General features: G+C 42.8%; 1 protein-coding gene across 9 annotated transcripts in view; it reads left to right on the top strand.

The window, feature by feature from the left end:
• The window catches only part of ARAP1 (ArfGAP with RhoGAP domain, ankyrin repeat and PH domain 1), a 768,097-nt gene that overhangs the window by 608,846 nt on the left and 138,932 nt on the right, over positions 1–20,319 (top strand). For all 9 annotated transcript variants that reach the window (XM_086933788.1, XM_086933791.1, XM_086933794.1 and 6 more), the window contains exon 18: positions 8,591–8,725. In XM_086933788.1, the coding sequence (XP_086789914.1) occupies positions 8,591–8,725 (135 nt within the window). The remainder of the gene's footprint in view (positions 1–8,590; positions 8,726–20,319) is intronic.

Consider the following 20,319-nt stretch of genomic DNA (forward strand, 5'->3'; position numbering starts at 1 on the left):
AGACAATATTTATTTTTAAGGTGAGTACCTTTTCTCTAGGTCCCCTGAAAATAAAAGGGGTATAGGGAAACTTTCAGATCCTTTTTGGCATATTTACTCAAATATTTTTGTCACCAAAGTTAAGTGTGCAAAATGTGTGTACAGCCTTTGGAAGTCAGTGTGACTACCTTATTCCCAGTGGCTACCACCTGGAACATTGCTGTTTTGACCTCTATCCTTATACGTTCAACATGAAAGAATCGACTGGTGCTAACCATAACATGATCGCTGAAAGCACGCACTCCTCTATGGGTATCAGTACCTACCCATCAGTAATTTAGTATGACAAGGACTTATTCAGTAATCTGCATAAAATATTGATCATTGAACTTTGTGTCGTCGGAATGGGCACTCTTGTAAGTTATGGGCCAGGCAGAATTACAGTTGTGCTCTTTTTTGGAGGAGGCTAAGGTGGCAGTGAAGGTTTAATAGTGAACTAGGGTTGGAACTCTCTAGAAAGGTTTATTTCTGAAAGTCTGGACTCTACCCTGTGGGTGATACTCTTCTAAGTGAATGATAGAGATTTGGAAGGGTGATGGACATTCGGTATCTTCAATGATCTATTTAATTTTGTAAACATTCGAAGCTGCAGAGATTGTTTTCTATTTTTATCTCTGCTTTTTGATTATTCTTCACTCAATCCAGTGATTATTTTCACATTCATTTACTGAAAACCGACACATGTTTTGTTCTATTGTGAGTTTGTATGTTTGGGTAACGACAAAGGGCCTCATTACAATGTTGGCCAGTCAGAAAGCGTTCATAATCCCTTAAGGACTGCGTTCCGCCGCCGGGATTATGATGTCAGTTTCTGACAGCCAATCCTTATCAGCCTTTCTGACATGGATAAGCTGTCTGAAACGGATGTATGTCATTACAAAGCGGGCTTTAACCCTTTCCTTGCTGCGGTCGGCCATTGGCCGACAGCAGCACTACCTCCCCAGGGCTGCCGTCGGCCGATGGCCGACGCGGCCCTGCCCGCGCACGGAAACGCCCGCAGCGGAATTACCGCCGCGGTTAACACCCCGCTACCATTAAGACGCAGCCATCACAATGCAAGTCGTTACGACTTGCGCTGGATTTAGGAATAGTATAATCTACTATTTCAACTCCAGCCCCGTAACAGTAGGGAAGGTGTTGGAATAGTAAATCATGCTATTCCTTAGTATATAGCGCCATCTAGCGCAAGTCGTTGTAACGACTTGCGTTTTGATTGCTGCGTCGTAATGGTAGCGCGGTGTTAAGCCCGCGTAGTAATGGCTGTTTCCCGTCTGAAACTGACTTTGGAACCCCTAACAGGGCCCCCTTTCCCTCTGGCCCACCGCATTTTGGCCTTATTGCGCCCCCCTAAACTTTCCTGCAAAGTGTGGTACCTGCCACAATGTGCTGGGATGTTTACAAACTTTCCTTTTCCAATGAAAGCTGGGGCTTCGGGCGGTTTCGGCCCGCAGCACAAGCTCCTATTGAAAAATGGAAGTTTGCAAGCGCACCATGTGCAGTTGCATCCTTATGGAGTTGTCGAACCACCGACCTATGATAGGGTTGTTACTTCTCTGAAACGATGTTGGTCGGAGGCAACTCCGACTGACATCGTAATTTGGCCCATAGTTGTTTCAATTATTTCATCAGTGAACACCCCATATTCAAATAAGTTATATGACGCGTGGAATGTCTGAAGGAAAGTGTTTGTGGTCTGGTAGTGTTTTTTTGCTTTATTCAAACCATTTTTAGGTCGAGCAGACCTACCCTCAATGCGTGAGCATTGAAGGTGTCTGCTTCAGGCCTATTGTGGCCCGTTAGGCCCGTTATTGGGAATGAGGACACCAATCTGTTACGAGCGTTTTTCCTCGCAGTTTTCACCGCGGGAGCGCGCGTCTGACCCGCGCATGCGCAGAGTTCCCGCGCATGCGCAGAGTAACTCACAGCCCTTGCTCACACAGATGCAGGCAGGCAGCCCCCACCCCTCTGCATGCACGCACGCACACACAGGCGAGCGCATGCACACGCAGGCACACACATACAGGCACACAGACACTTGCTCACACACATACACCTCCCCCACAGTCACACGCACGCACACATACATACAAAGCCCGCCCGCACTCGCGCGCGCACATGCTCTCGCCCCCCGCCCCCCCGTCAGCAACCCACTCACCGTCTTCCTTCGTGCGGCGGCTCTTCTCAGCTGCAGGGCCCGGCAGCAGGACTCTTCTTTCCTCCTTCGGCACCGGGGCGCAGGGTAGGCTCCTGCCTGCTCCGGTGCTCCAAACACGGCCCCCTCCAATCGCGGCTCTTCCGTAGGAGGCGGGGTAGGCTCCCGCCCTCCTACTTCCTGTTTCCTGTTGTCGCGCCGGCCTGCCTGACTTCCTGGTCGCAGGCCGGCAGAGTGACGGCGGTGCTGTGACTTCCAGTTCAGCTGATACTTCCTCAGATGGCCCAAGGAGGGGTTGATGAATCAGGTGTAGAGGTCTGTGGTGTACTCCGCCACAGTGCTGCTCCATGTAGCTCGTGTACAGCTCCTCGAGGCTGAAGGTAAACTGGAAGATCCTACCTGCGCCGCATTGTTGTCTTGTTTACTTTGAGAGCATTCTTCATGCATCACTTATTTTAGTCCGGTCAAAGTTGGATAAAGGTTTTAGTCATTGCCCCTCATGGTTAATAATCTAGGAGTCAGAATGGCACTAGTTTCGGGGTTTTTCGTCTTTTAGTACAAGGGGTGAGGTTCATGGTGGTAACAGCCACGCGCGTATTCATTTTTTGATTCAACCATGGCCTTAGTGTAGTGTTTTGTCATGCTCGGTATTAGAAAGAACGTTTTCTAGCAGCCGCATTTCAGTTTAGGGTTTCCATCAGAGTGTGCTATTTGACCGTTCAATCATTAAAGCTCCCCGCAATGTTTGCGTCAAGTCAACTTTCAATGTCTTTGAGACTCCTATATTTGAGACCGACTTTCCGGTCTTCCGGTTGTCACGGAGTATTAGGTGCATGTCAGTCAGTGTGGGACTCTTGTCAGTTGCAGAACGGTGAGAATTTGGGTTTGTTAGGCATATATACTTGAGCCCGGGACATCCACAGATGTCCTTAACGACGGAACTTGTGTTTCTTTTTAGTTATCACAGCTTCTTGTTCTATTATGAACATTGGACGTTGGGGCATTCCCCCATCCTGGTTTAAACACCACTTCTGGAGGTTGTTTTATTGCCGTAGGACCACGCTTCAGTTGAGGCTGCATATTCACTTTGCCAGGTAATTTCGGGTTGCACTTTGTGTATTTAGTCGTTCCACGGGAAATGTATACGTAGATTCATACAGTACTCTGCTGGTTTTTTATAATAGGATCCATTCCCATTTTACCTCACGACATTAGAAGTTTCCTTGTACGCGGGGTATTGAGACTTCAGTGGTGCGTCTTTGCGTACATGCTCAGAAAGGTAGGGTATTTCATTAATTTGGTATTATGGGTACCAGCGTTTGTTCATTTATGTCAGTTTGAACAATCATACTTCTTTCCCCTTCTGTTCAGATAGCAACATTCAGTTCACATCTTCAACATTAGATCTTGGTGTTCAGCACGTAAGCTACCAGTTAACATGCATTTGTGTTTCACTTGGTCTGCAATACAGTGGTGCATGAGTTCATATTATTGAGTGTTTACCTTGAGATGCAATCTGAGCGTTCTTTTGTTGTTGGCTCACTTGTGGTGGTGTTGAGGATGACACACATGGTGTTTTCCCGGTTTGGTTTTGTCTCTTAGGATTATTTCCGAGGCACGCACCTTTAGTCACTGCTCGGGTTTTCATTCTCTGGTTGCCATGTTTATGTGCATTATTGGTGCAGGATTCACTATTTTAACCCCTATATGTTGTATATATTCAAGTGCTTGTAGTTATTATAACCAGTCCTTAATTTTTAGGTCTCGTCTAAGGCATTGTGTTAGCAATGCTTTGGCAGAGATATTAAGTAGGGGCTCTCAGAAATGCTCCCACTGAATGCAACACACACTCCACACAATACCCCTCAGTGCCACATAATTACACTCTACTGAATACAACACACACTACAGACAATACCACTCAGTTCCACATAATTATATGCTACATACTTACACTGCGCTCAACACAACATACACTCCAAATACCACTCAGTGCCACCTAATTACACGCCACATAATTACACTGCACTCAATGCGCGACATACACTCCAAATACCACTCAGTGCCACATAATTACACACCACATAATTACACTGCACTCAATGCAACATACACTCCAAATACCATTCAGTGCCACATAATTATATGCTACATAATTACACTACACTCAATGCAACATACACTCCAATCCATACCACTCAATGCCACATAATTACACGCCACACAATTACACTCATAACATACACTCCTCATAATAACACTCAGTGCCACATAATTATATGATACAAAATGTCAGCGCGCTAAATGCAACATACACTCCAAATACCACTCAGTGCCACATAATTACACGCCACATAATTGCACTGCACTCCATGCAACATTCCAAATACCACTCAGTGCCACATAATTACACGCCACATAATTACACTACTGAATGCAACACACACTCCACACAATACCACTCAGTGCCACATAATTATATGCTAGATAATAACAATGCACTCAATGCTACAAACACTCCAAATACCACTCAGTGCTACATAATTACACGCCACATAATTACACTGCACTCAATGCGCGACATACACTCCAAATACCATTCAGTGCCACATAATTACACACCACATAATTACACTGCACTCAATGCAACATACACTCCAAATACCATTCAGTGCCACATAATTATAGGCTACATAATTACACTACACTCAATGCAACATACACTCCAAACAATACCACTCAATGCCACATAATTACACGCCACACAATTACACTTATAACATACACTCCTCATAATAACACTCAGTGCCACATAATTATATGATACAAAATGTCAGCTCGCTAAATGCAACATACACTCCAAATACCATTCAGTGCCACATAATTACATGCCACATAATTACACTGCACTCCATGCAACATTCCAAATACCACTCAGTGCCACATAATTACACGCCACATAATTACACTACTGAATGCAACACACACTCCACACAATACCACTCAGTGCCACATAATTATATGCTAGATAATAACAATGCACTCAATGCTACAAACACTCCAAATACCACTCAGTGCTACATAATTACACGCCACATAATTACACTGCACTCAATGCAGCATACACTCCAAACACCACTCAGTGCCACATAGTTACACGCCACATAATTACACTCTATTGCATCACCACAGCACTACCACAGCATCACTCGGGGGCACCACAACATCACTATACGCTACCACAGCATCACTGAATGCCACAGCATCCCTCGTCACCACCACAACATCATTCAGCGCCACCACAGCTTCAATCTGTGCAACCATTCAACAACAACTGGTTCAAATATGTTCTCTCAATGTTTTGAGCTTTATTACAAATGTCACAAAAAAATGTTAATATTTCACTTCTGTTCTTGGATTTTCGTCACAATAAAATACACTTAACATAATCTTCACAAAAGTTATTTACAAAAGTTTAAGATATTGCCATTATAAATTACAATATCTTTTATTTAAGCATTAATTATTTAAAAAAATTAAAAGCAATTGTTATTTGTAATATCAATACATCTAAGACACGTAATACAACACATATTGCATTACAAATGCTATAGGTGTCACATTTGCGAAAGTTAAAAGTACTGTCTTTGTAAATGACAAAGCTATTAATTTCGCTATTTTCAAAGCCAACACATAAATAAAAATTTGTCATTTACAATACCAACAGCTCAAACTTTCCTAATGCGAGACCTATTGCATTGCAAATGCTTGTTGGACTTGTCCTACTTCTAATATTGGATAAAAGTCTTCATATGGAACAACTTGTAGACAGGAGTGGTGCCTCTTACATACAAGAGTCGGGCGATGGTAGCACAAGGAAGAATGAGGAGAATTTCATATGGGTTTAAGTGGCAGTTAAGTAAGGAGTAGGGATCTAATCGCCAATAAAATGCAATCTGATCGAGACTTCTAGCTGCAGATTCCTTTCCTTAGAATATTCCCCATGACATCAGACTGAATCTGGAAATTTTCGAGCAGTACCTCTGCACGCCGGCAGGTGGCATCGTTCAGCTCTGCGTCAGCAGCGCCAGAAGTGACATACGCGTTGCCTATACAGGCGCCACCTCAAGCGCTGACATCAGTGCTTTTCTGTACGCTGATACGTAGAGAACTTGCTACCGATGTCCACTTTTTGGCCAAAGTTATTTTGATGTTTTGTTGAGTATTTTTGAGACTGCCTTCCAAGGTGTTAGCGATGGCCCCCAAAACATCGATTGGGTTTAAACCCTGTGGTGCTTGTCACAGATGCCTGTAACAGACCTTCCCATCACATTATCTTCAAAACAAGCTGGATCATCTACAAAGCCATCACGACTGGCACATCTGCCGTCTTGGATGACAAATTCACTGTCGCAAGAGGCTCACTCACAACCAGGACACCTTCGGATTTTAGACAGAGAAGTGTAAACAAATTAAAAATAAGCCACCAGGCCTTCTGCTTGTATGCACCCAGCATCTGGAACACCAACCATCCTTGTATCCACCAGGACCACCCCAAACCTTCTGTAGTTTAGCAAAAAGCTGAAGATACACCGCTGTAAACAACACTACAGCGTGATGCAGTAACAGTCCACAAACCATTACCCCAACTTTGACCTGGTATAGCGTACCGCTTCCTTTCAATGAGGTTTATTCTCTCTCGATACCAGATACATACATACAATGACAGTGACATGGAAATGTAGTTACAAAATAGAAACGAGGTAGAACTATATAAAAATGCTTTCTCAGTGACAGTGAGTGACTGTGCATCACTTACTCTCACCAGGGAGAGATGGATGCTGCAGTCAGGCATTGCCTGAAAGATTTCTCCTGCCCTAGAGGTTTGCTTCCCTCTGGTTTCCATGCAAACCAAAGTCATGGATTGAAAAACTCCCCTATAGGTTTGCTGCTCAGATTATCAGCCCGACTTGCTCCTTTGGGGACACTGAACAAAATGACCGCATCAGGGCTAAGTATCATCTTAAACTCCTCTCCTCGTCTCACGTTACCTTGACCTCGGCCCGTGCTAAGTGCATATTGGCCGAGTTTGTCCATCCAATTAAAAAAAAGCATAGGCTGTGGGAGGTCCGTGTTAAAAACAGGTCCTATGTCCTTGTAAAATGTGGCAGCCATCTTGGAACTGTCAAAAAAGTAAGTTTATTATAGGCTGACATTTATGTGTCGCCATCTTGGATACGTCCTGCTGTCAATATCGAATCGAATGGTTTCGTAAGAGGGTCCTGTAAGCTTGCAGGTGGGAAGGGTATATAGGTAGGTGACATGCCAAATGTGGGTGATTTGAGAAGTGTGCTATTATTCATTGATGATTCCTTGTAAATGAGGCATGGAGCGTTCACAGATCGGGATTCATGGGCCTCGGCTGACTATTGTAATACTGCGGCAGAGTTGAGTATATTATGCGTCAGGAAAAGGAAAATTAGGCAACATAATGCAGCAGGTTTTGTAGTAATATTAATAATTTTGTCTTTTTTTGACACATGTTAACACTGTGCAAAAGTTTCTTCTCATTAAGACCAGTTTATCATATAAATATTTCTAGTACACTGGGATCCCTTTTTTTGCATACTAATCAGTACCCAGATCCCAGTGATTCCGGGTTTACCCTTTCCTTGTAACTATCATGTAAACACAGCAATAAACAACAGAAAGGAGATCAGTCAACCTTTGCTAGGGGCCTTCCACAACGCAGCAGCTCATGCGGCTGAGATTTGAGTAACTTCTGATACGTTTGAGCTATAAACAGCATTTATTTCTGTTGAAATCTTATCAGTATATGAATGATACAAACACTGACTTAGTGCAGCTGCACATTTGCCCCTTCTTTGTTTACAAATCATGTCAGCTGCAAAAAAGATAAACCTGTCTCTAGCTAGACCTAAACTTACCTTACAAATGTTGGATGCACCTATCTGGTGGTTTTACCATAGCAGTAGATAATAGTCAGTGCTGCTGAACTAGTTTGAAGAGGTGGTTGGTTCTGCACTGAGATTTCCATTTGTGACCTCATCCACCTAGTTCACTCACTCAATCACATCTTCCCACTAGCACTCATCCAGTCACTCACTTGCTCTCATCTTCCAAAGTCTCACTCATTACCTGCCACAGACACTCACGACACCCTAATCTTTAACTAGCCTCACAATTAGGGTCCCCGATGACCGCATATGCAAAGGGCGGGTCGAGCATTTATTCTTCTTCCCACATATGTAAAAGCAAAAGGGGATGTCACATTAGTACACAAAAACCTGGCAAGTCAGGCCTTGATGTTACTGTTGTAAGATTATATGATTGTGACTATTAAAATAATGCCAGTTTTTTACTTCCTTGGTTATGCAGAACTCCCTCGTGTGGATTTGGAGAACAACATGGAAAAGCAGTATTACGTGGCCCGGCCGTCCATCGCCCTCAACGGACACCTGCACAAGACCCCTTCCATGGGCAAGGCCATCAATGAGCGGAAATCCCGCGAAGGTAAGTACGGCAACGCTATGACGAATCTCAGGAGTGGTCCTGACATTGATTGTTAGACCGCCTTTAATGCAGAACGAAAGCTCAGGAGTACCTGTGGGATCCATACGCCTATCGTGTAATGATGCAAACTATATGGGTCTCCAAAATGTGCCACTGTTATCACTTACCACCGAACATCTTTAAACTGACATCAGATCGTATGACTTACCAATATTATCATAACATGTAAACTGTTAAAGGACTCGAGTATATAATGCTAATGCCAGTTCATTACTTGATATAACAGTATTGTTATTTGCATAGCACGGGTCTGGCATCTGGAAAGACCTTTAGGTGCTGGGGGTTTCCCGCAATGTCTCTCGGCTGTCTTAGTGTCCTGTTGACACTTGGCTCTTGTCTTTCTTGATGGTCTATCGCTGAACAGTTCTAGACTATCTCACTTGTGTGTTGTGACACGTCTCTGTGGTTCCTCTATTGTATGTTGCTAATTGAGTCTGCGAATCATGCCTACTGGAGTCTAAGGTGGTGTGCAATTACTGTGGTATTAAGTGTGGTATATATGCAGTTAGCGTGTGTGTTTGTTTGGTTTGTAATTGGATAGTCCTTTGGAAGTAGCAGATCTTCAGACTGGCTGGTGCTGGGTTCAATCATGCCCAAGGCAATGGATACTTCTGACGTGTGTCGATGTTTGTGTGAATGGTGTGCTGGTTGGGATACAAATGGTGTTAAATGGTTTGTAAGGCTGGCAAGCCTTTGGGGACCTGCTGCATGAGTTCAGAGTGTTGAAAGGTGGGATGATTCAAGGCATGGGGGGCACAATATTTATTGCTGTGATTTTGAGGTCTCGCCTAGGCAGCGATTGTGCTGTCTCTTCAAGACATTTTGTATTCTGAATATGTTCTTTAAGCTCCACCCACTTTCAAGGACTACCCCTGTTACATGTGTTGTTACTCAGTTTGTGACCACTATGGACCTGATTCACTAAAGTAATCTGAGACAACATCCTAACTTTACGACTTTCTGTATTCAAAAAGAGCATTTAGGAGTACTAATGTTAGTATTCCTAACTTTACTACTCCTAAAAGCATTTTGTGAATACCGAAAGTCATAACAACTTTCGGTATTCACAAAATGCATTTAGGAATAGTAAAGTTAGGAATCCTAACTTTAGCACTCCTAAATGCATTTTGTGAATACCGAAAGTCATAAAGTTAGGATTTGGTCTCAAATAAATTTTTGTGCATCGTACCCAATATTTTTTTTTTAAGCTGGAACACTCGAGACCAGTGCTCGTGGTTTACAGAGCACGGTTGTGAACAGGGCTGTAAATCTTGCTTTCATCTTGTCACATTTGCTCTGAACTCAAACACTAAGGTGTGTGTTTTTCCCCCATTTTTTGGCAGCAGTTCTATGGACTACACCAACCGCATACAGCAGCAGACTTTACCAAACGCATATTCACGAGCAATTAAAATTGTATATTTTCTTTAGACGTGTCCCTGTCTTGCACGTTTTACATTTTTTTTTAAATTGCAAAGAAAAACAACATTTTAGGCAAAAGGTGCCTGCATTACTTGCCATGAGCCATACATGCGCAACTGCGTTTAAGTACATTCCACAAATGTAAAACACATACTCTATTAAAAGCAGCACACACTCTCCGTTGCAGCCCTTTCCTCTAGTTTGTTTACTTTGTGCGCCGTGTTAATAAGTGTTGGTGGTTTGTTTACTTTGCTTCACATTACAGCTAAGCAGTCACACAGCCTTTGCTACAATTAATATAAATGATAATATTGTTGGCAGAGATGCCCAGCAGTAAAGTCAGATTTGTTGGGGGCGTGTCCAAGCAGTACTAAACATATTTAATGGTACTGCATGGGCCTCAGGACGGCATAAGGAAACCACCATAAACGCTGCCACCCCTCAATACAACATCACACTCCAAGTAACAATGTCTGCGTGGAACAAACACCGCATTGTGCTTTTTGTCCACTTAAAATAATTTCATTTTAAAATCGGAACTGGTTTTAAGTCTCTGCTTGTTTTGCTTAGTTTTGGCCAATGACTCTCCCAAGAGAGCATTTCGGCAGCCTGTCCCCCGCTGCTCTCCTTGGCCCCCACTGTCTGTTGTTGCTGCAACCCCCCCCTCCCTCATCTTATATACCCTTAAGCCTTCAAGTGATCAAATGACGAGAAGGACCTTTTTGATTCCAGGGCAACGTCATGCAGTTTTTTTTGCTTCCACAGGGTTATAGATGACCAGGTCATCAGTGCTGTTTTATCACCAAGAACTTACACATAGGTAAAATACCATTTACAATGCCAATATCTCTAACTCAAACTAATGCGATACCTGTTGCATTTCCAATGCTTGTTTTTCTCCTGGTCCCAATTTGTTATTAAACCTAAAACTGATTTGTAAGGCCTGTGCTATAGCTAATAACAAGTTATATTTGTGCGTCAAGTAAGACGTGAGAACAATACCACTATCCTTCCGTACGCTTGTGCTCTTGCAGGGCCACAGCGTACGTAGAGCTTCTTGCAACTGCTGAAATATTGTACACATTCTCCTCAGCCAGTCTGTAGCAGGACATTTGTGGTTTGGCGCACACAAGATGGCTTGCTTCCACTAGGTATTGCATTATTATGTTGCAGTGTTGGTGGCAGGACTGATAGTGGTGCAGATAAGTTTGTCCAGTGGTAATAAGGTTATTCCTTGGCAACAGAAGATGGTTCTAGTGTGTCCCCATCTCTCCTGCTACAGAACATGAGATCCGTTAGTTAATGTAGAGGTACGTATAGGAAACCTCTCATGAGAAACACGACTGAACCCACTAAAATCACCATTTCAGTGGAATGGACACCTCCAACCATTTTCTTTACATTTACGTCAACAAGGAGAACACGTGAGCCAGTAGCACAACAAGATGCTGAATGAACAAATCACTGTTCTCTGTTTGAAATTTTGTTGAAGTTTCATTGAAACATATTATCCTGAAAGTCCAGCCGCAAGGGAGCCGCTTGAGGCCTTTTCGGACCATCTTTGACACCAAATTTTATGATCGACAAATATACGTTATTCAGGGTGATCATGGACTGCACTGTAAAACCACTAAAAGAACTGGTTGTCAAAACCTCAGACACAGTTTTGTAGTCAGAGTACTTTGCACCCTACTTCTGGAACCGGGCAAACTAATTTGTAGGGACAAAATAAGTAATTTAGATGGGAGTATTTCTGGGCAAGTTGTAGTTGTTTATCGTACAATACCTGGTGCTTTCTATTTGCTGGTAATTCATGTGATGGGAACATGTGTTGGTAACTGGAAGCCCCTCTTGAGATGTGGTATCAACAGCAGCACAGTGTCTCTTTAGAAACGTCATCGATGATTGACCTGATCTGGACATCAGTTCTGAAGTGCAGGGTGAAACTTGGGCAGACTCCTGCATATATGCGACTACCTGTTGTTTTTATGTGTAAAGTATTTGACAGATTATATACAGGGACACTGGAAATTAGCGTCACAGGGGAAGAGCAAATTGTGTGGCAGGGTTGACTAAATTATACAGCAAGAAAAGGCAAATTATGTGGCATAATGTGGCACATCTAGTGATAGAATTGCTGCACTATTTTTTGAATTTTTACACATGTTAACACTGCCTGGACAAAAGTTTCACAAATTAGTAACAGATTAATATCCAAATACAGCAACAAGCAACTGAAAGGTGACCAATCAACCTTTACGAAGGGCCAGCCACTGCCCTTTAACAAGTGTTGTTGCATTTTCAGTAACTATTCACTTGTTTAAGCTAGAATTTTTTTTGTTGAAATCTGCAAATTATGCAGCACATAATGGATTGTGTGGCAAATGTGGCAAACAATAATTATGCATGAAAGCCACTGCTGCTGAGTCGAATAATTCCAGTGGCCCAAATTATAGGGACCATTTTTCCAATAATCAGGTTAACAGTAAGTATCGTTTTTAGGTCTCGCCTAGCGAATGCAGCGCATGCGCATGCTTCGCTTGGCGAGACTCTATTGTCGCCGCCGCTTTGGTTTGCGAATGGAGACAAACTATGTGCACGCATGAAAGCCGATGTGTGTGCGCATGGCGTCTCCTTTGAAGGGGGACAGGAGATGTGCACGTGTAGACACGCAATGTGCACGTGTACGTCGTCTCTTTTACTGATGAGATGTGCACGCCTACAGACATGTATTGTGCACGTGTACGGCATATTTTTGTCCACATCTCCTGTCCCCCCTTCCATTGTCGCAAGCCTCATGCCGTTTCACTTTCTTAATGTGCACACGCGCTTAGCTCGGGATTTCCTCAAGCCCCGGTGAGTCGGGAGCACTGGCATGTGTCTTCCCTTGGTACTACCCGGGCCAGGTCAGCTCCCGTCCAGTAGTTATGGTGTCTCTCCTTCACCTCTCAGACTCCGCGGGCTGTGCAGGCAGCGCTGGGCTTCTCCGCGCTACACATGCCTCTGCGCGGCTCCTGTTGTCTGTCTCCACGCAATGAACCACAGCGATGAACGACACCGACGCCTCCAGCCCCACTTCCCAGAGGCTGCGGAACAGCAGCTGACAAACAGCTGTTTCAGCCAACGGGGCGCTGGGCCCTGCCAAAAGGGAACACCTGAGCGAGCTGTGAAGGCACCGGGGCAGTGAGGGCGCACAATCACGTGGGAAAAGCAGAGGTTGTGAGAGAGTCCAAGCAGTGGATGTTGTAGATTCTCCTGTCCTGCACTGGAGGTTGCAGCTACTTTCATGGTAAGGCCACCCAGTGGATTCAGTGTAAGGTGCCAGGTCAAATTAAATGTTCTCTTCACCTGTTCCACAACCGTTAACCTATCACATTCATCTATTTGATATCCCCAGCTTCACCCCTTGTTCTTGCTTGATGCTGTGAAACCCCCATGGTAGGACAGACTGCCTCACTCTGATCCTGATCATGCTCTGCAGGTTCTGACAGTCTGACAAAGCCACCTCCTCTTTACTTTTAGCCCATTTCAAATTTCATCATATAGCTCCTTCTACAGCAGTTGACGTACTTTGAATGCCTGTTGCTAAATAAATCTTTATGCCATTGCCTCTCATCCTTGTATAACTTTTAGCACACAGTATTTGACATAACCTTACATTTTCTTTTAGTACCACGCAGTAACCAGAAATATCACAGAGGTGCCCCAAGGCAGCCTGTGTTTCTCCACGGGCACAACAATACACTCTGAGTCCAGTCTGGGCCGCACATACAGCTTTGGCACCAAAATCTAACCTCACACACATGTCATCTGGCATGGCACAACCAGAGATCCATCTTTGTCACAAGATACAGCCTTAAGTCCCCACAGGTGTTTCTGAACAAAATTACTAACAAAGAGAGACAGCAGCAATATGCATTCAAAACAGAAAGCACTGTCTCCCTCCTGAAAGTTTCTTAATAACAAGCATTTGCAATGCAATAGGTCTCCCATTTTCGCAACTTTAAACTTTCGGCATTGTAAATAACAATGCCTATTACTTTTGTTTTTTAAAACATAAAATAAAAGGCATTGTCATTTACAATATCAATAGCTTAAACTTGCGTAAATGTGAGATCTATTGCATTGCAAATGCTTGTTTATTGTGGTGTAAGTCTTTTTAAAGAGTTTCTTGTGGAGATGTTCCAGTAGGAGGGCTCTTGTCCATTCTGTTATGTGGCCAGTCTGAAGGGGTAAGAGATTTTTGCTGGGAAGGTGCTGCATGATTCCGCCGTTTGCTGCTGCATTGACTTTGGGAGCAAAGGTGAAGTTGCTCTACATTTTGTGAGACAGCTGTAGTAGGCCTTCTGCGGTTTTTGTGATTATACCATTGAAAATTGAGCTGCTAAAATATGATCACAATTGAGAAGGGACTAGAGTGGCAATGGACAAGAAAATATTATATAAAAAAAAAACAGTTATAGGTAGATATTTTGGGGGCATGGACTCAGTTTAATCTTCTTTGATTGTTTTTATCCCTGTTCTTTGTTCTCCTGCCAGGTTATCTTGCTTTTTTTCTGTCCTTTTGAGTCCCTGACCTCTTAGCTGCATGTTGGAACAGATGTGTGTAGTTTGTATTTTCTGGATGAACTCGATTCACGGTCATATGACAAAGACATTGAAATATCACCAGATCCGCAAACACAGTGATTTGAAGCTGGAGATTCTTGTGAAGCCCTTTTCCGAAGATCATATCAACTGTTTGGAAAAAATCATTGAGAGCAGTAAAGCATAACCATTGCACCATCCATGCAGGAGGGAGAAAAGCCACATCGTACACGAGTGTACGATGTGGCTCTTTCCATCTTCCCCTGGAGTACCCTGTCGGAAGAAGTGCAAGGGGAGGAGATGTTGCTTACTGGCCATAGCTGCTCCCATTGAAAGTGGGGACCTAGGGTTGAGTCTCGTCATCGGTTCAACATCCTGTAATACTGGCCAGATCACTTAATCTTCCCCTTGGCTACAAACAATAAGCCAGTGACCTAGTGTAATGTAATCTGGTGCTCATGTAAAGGACACTAATGCCCTTGGGCCCAATTCACACTATATAAAACTGTAAAATAATTAAGTGATAATAAACATGGTGGTGTTGAAAGAATTCCCTGACTTTGGCTGGAACGAAATACAAGTTCGAGGAAAGCCGAACCATAGAGATATCAGTGGTCGGGACTCGCACCCCGACCTGTTGTCCACAATGTCCCAATGTCCTGTTGGTCATTTTCCACAAGTCAATGTCATTCAATTCACCTGCTAAGTAAGATCTCTTTGCACCGTCCCAGGCCACAGCATATGGCCCTTGCAGCAGAACTGGAAGTAGGAACAAGTTAAACCATTTGTTAGATGCATTAGTTAAAGAGCGGCTCTAGCTCCAAGTGGCAATGGAGAACTTCAGGTGAACATTTTTGTCACATTGGAAATATGAACTATTGTAAATAGAAAAGCTGGGAATGTGGGGGGTAAGGATCAGACTGATTTACAATTCAGGATGGGTGAGACCATGTATATGGAACATTACAGGGCAGAATATTGTACTGTTGTTTTAACTTTTTTATTTGGACATCTGGGCATTTGCAGCAGGAAATAAAGCGATCTTGCCAGAATCACATGATTATTTGATCAAGTGCCAAAGCCAAGATTAAAATCCAGGTCTCCTGGTTCCAAGTTTAGCAATTTGACCACTAAACCACACCTCCCACTTCATTGTCCGTGTGGTCCATCAAACTCTCAGAAATCCAGATACAAAGAGAAATATGAGTTTCCATCCATATCAGCATTTCAAGATGTGTTGTTTTTTGCTGTCACATTTCCAAGCACAAAACCTTGTGGAATATGCCTCTACAAAACAGCCTAACATACGTGAAAGGGCTTCGTAAATGGGGACTGAAATTGAAAGAGACTGGAAAAGAAGTGAACCGTAGAAAGACTAGGACAGAGGTTCTTAACCCTTTATCTTCTGTGGACCCCCACTGACTGATTACTGGACCTAGGGATGCCAATGAGTCAATATTGGAAGCCAGATACCTCAGGCATAAACAAATGCTATGATTTGAACCTCAAATCAATACAAAAAAATACATAAACAAGTATACACCAAACAAATGCTCAAATATTGAAATAGTTTGCTTAATTCACGATCAAATATAGAAAGGTTTTTAAATTGTAATTTGTTCTTTTATTTATATTCTTTAATCATTTAAATGTATTAATTTTAATATTATTTAATTTTGTAAGACAGTCGCGGACTCCCTGAGTAGTCCTCGCGAACCCCTAGGGGTGCCCTGACCACAGGTTAAGAACCACTGAGCTAGGGGATATGTGTGTGTGGTGAAGGAGATAAAATAAAAGACAAGATTGGATGTTCTCAAGTGAAGCAGTGGTATAATTAAGGAAACCACCATAGAGAGAATAGCATTAATTGAGAAGAGAGAACTAATGTTTGGTGAAGTAGTTTTAGAGAAAAGAAAGGAAGACAAGATGATCTTATTTTGATACTGTTGTAGAGGTGAAAACGACTGGTTTTAGAAACAAGTGATTTAATGCTGAAAATGTGGTCAAAGTTCAAAGACATCACCCTGGTTACACGAGTGGTAGAGAAAGCCAGTAGTTTTGGAGATAACAGTAGGAGCAGTATTGAGTAATAAGGCAGGAAAAAAATGGTTCCGTCTCTTTAGGTTTAAGTTTTAGTAAATGGGACATTGTCCACGTCTGAAAAGTTGAAAGCCAAACAGAGATTCGGCCTTGGAGAGAAGTAAAGAAAGAGGTGATTTGATAGCTGGACACGAACTCAAATGAACATGTAATATTAGCTAAAAGAATACTATGGGGCTCAGGATAGCTCTACCAAAAGGGGCACAAGTTGCAGACAAAAAGCCATTCTGTGCTACCAGAAATTTGCAATAAAACAAGTTGGAGTTCAACCAGTCCTGTACAATGCCTGTGATGCCTAGTGAAGAAAGAGGAATCTAGGATTATCCACAATGAACAGGCTGGGATAAAGCCAAACAGGATATTTACAGAGGAGAAAGGATAGTAATGTGCCTGTTGGAGAAAGACGGAAGCAACTAAAGTGGACAACCTGAATATACAATGGAGAATAAATTATTATATGGAAAAAAAGAAGAAAGTTGAGAGAAATTACATGTGCAAGGATTTTATATAAGCAGGAAGAAGAGAAATTAGATTAAAAAATTGAACGATTGCAGAGTCATATGAGGGTTTTCTTAGCAGAAGACGAACAGCAGCAGGGTTTAAGAAGTCACATGTAAGAGATGTGTTAAACAAAGCTCTTGGTTGGAAGTGAAAGCAGAAAAACCGAGTTCTCCAAGGGAGGACAGAACTAGATGAGTTGGGAAAGCCCTGGGTGTTGTTGGATACAAGCATCATTTGAGGAAAGTTGAGAAATAGCCTTGAGGAGGCAGAGTATTAAAATACTGCGTAGAGCCTCTTGAAATGATACAGCATTAAAGACAACCAAATCAGATGAAGGAATCGGGAAGGTAACCGTTTGACAAGAAGAAAGTGATGAGACGATGGATGGTATAATATGTGGCTAGAAGACAAGATGATGTGGAAAGAGAAGTAAAGATAAGTTGAAGGATGTCACAAAGGGTACAGCGTGTATGAGAACAAAAATGATATACGTCAGAAGAACTTGAAATGATTTTAAAATTTTAAGTGGAAGACCCTTTGAGTCAATAGAAAAAAAGAGCCAGAAAAAAGAGAGCAACCAGAGAACGGAAGTCACAGGAGGATTGGCCTTTAGATCATCGCAGAGCGATAAAAGTGGACCATGAGAGTCACAAATAATCAAGAAGGCAAATTTAGTAGTATAACAAATGTGACAGGGTGCAACTTGAAGCGATGGAAGGAAATGTTGCATTGGAAGGCATGGGACAGGATGATGCTGTTATGCATGCCGCGTATGAGTGGAGCGTGGAGAGTAAGAGACCTCGAGGGTAGCAGTGGCCACTGTTCCATTCTGAGAGCCAAGTTTCAGAAATTGAAATCCGTACCATTTTATGAGCTGGAATAGTGCCAAGAATGATGGTGTGATCTTGACACATAACACATGAAATCACATTGTGCGGTAATTCTGAATCCTGGAATGATTGAGTCCTGCAGTATTGGTAATTCCAAGCTGAGAATGAGGGTTTCGCACACACGTTATAATGAGGCCAAGTTATTTGCCATGTGAAATACGGTAAATGTGCCTGGGATTGCGGCCCGCACTGCAAACCTTTTCAAAGGGCCGTGTCCTACATGTCTGTGATATCAGGCATTTTTGTTAGAGCTAAGAATCTTCCTGCTCTGAAGTCTCCCATAAATATTTTGTTAAAAGCATTCAAGGGCTTCAATGGGACCTGACATTCCTCCAGCTTTTTAAGAAACTGTTCACGTAAAAATCTTTTGTTGAGGGATCACTTGAAAGTTATGCAAGAGCCTCTCGTACATTAAGTACTAGCTAGGGCCCGATGTAGGTAAATCTCATTTACCGACTCTAGAATACCGAATTTTACCGATTCGGTATTCTAGATTCGGTAAATGAGATGTAGGAAATAATTCGGTAATTTTTACCGAATCGGTATGATTCAGTAATTACCGAATCAGTATTTACCTATTCGGTAATTGCCATTGATTCCTGTGGGCCTTGAGGCCCATAGGAATCAAGTCAATTACCAAATCGGTAAATAACGATTCGGTAAAATTACAGAATTGTTAAAGGGGGACCCTGTTGCACCCCTGATTCTGGCTTGTGTGCCATGTGACACACATACATGCCCTTAGGGCCCTTAGGGCATGTATGTGTGCCACATGGCACAGGTGTACATGCACAGATGTGCATGTACACAGGAATTTGTTATTTACCACCAAATATTATTTCGTGGTAAATAACAAATTCTTAAGGGCTTGTGGCACTGTTTTCAGTGCCACCTACATCTAGATTTACCGACTCGGTAAATTTACCGATTCAGTATTTTACCGAATCATTAAATTTACTGATTCTGTTAATATTAGGCCCCCTACGCATCAAAAAACCAAATACCGGTCGGTAAAGGCCGAAATCGGCCGTTACCTACCGGTATTTGGTGTCTTACATCTGGCCCATGATCCCTTAGGACAACAAAAAAGGGCAGTTTGAATATCTGGGGGTGAATCAGAAGATGATGGAAGTTGTGCAAGGAGTGGGGGGGTCAGTTTGCGGAATCTGTTAATGCTAGTAAATGGTTGGTGCTCAAGTACCATACATAGGTTGAAGTAACATTTTTTTTGTTTCAGTGTTTTTGTTTTTCCCTTAGGATAATGTTTGTCAATTAGACTCTGATTTTGTTGCCTTGATGATTTTGTATGTTTGATTATAACCATCGTGATACATAATCTGTAAAGCGCTCTGATACCTTCGGTGGTCATGTTCGCGCTCTATAAAACTTTCAAAATAAATAAGTACTTTGATTTTCTCAACTTTTTCCTGATTAAAACAAAGAGCTCTCAGCACATGGATTCAGATACCAAGGGAGACGTTGTAGCGGCTCGTAGTCTCAGAGGATCAGGGAGTACTTTAGCACTTCACCACTTTTGATCTCTGAAATAGGATCTTTAAGAAGGTTCAGTGAGAGATCCTTGGTATACACTGGGGAGGCCTGGTGGTGAAGTCCAGTAATTATTACTTCCACGCGTAGGCATTGGGCTTAATTGTTCCTTCCTAGTCGCAGCAATGTCAAGTAACTGTATCCTGCACCAAGCACTCATGATTTGTGAAAATGAGGTGTTCGGGTGTGGCTTCCAAGGATGAGGCAGGAAAGTACAACGCCTACATCAGACTTTCCAAGCCTCTCCTTAAAGGCACAATCCACTTCATTTCCTGGTTGAATTGCCTAGTAGTGTTTCCGAATGAATTAGGTGGCAGATGCATCGTTTCGTAGCACAGCCACCACCCATCTTCCATAAAACGTGTTAGGTGTGTAGTAGGCGAACCCAGGCCGGAAGCAGACCGTAAAGGGAAAAGCTCATATAATGTTGTCAAACTGAATTGAACCACTGTAGATCCAGTCTCTGGGTGTGAGCAAGTGTGCATT

Source organism: Lissotriton vulgaris, chromosome 8 (assembly GCF_964263255.1).
Source record: "Lissotriton vulgaris chromosome 8, aLisVul1.2, whole genome shotgun sequence".
Taxonomy (NCBI): Eukaryota; Metazoa; Chordata; class Amphibia; order Caudata; family Salamandridae; genus Lissotriton; species Lissotriton vulgaris.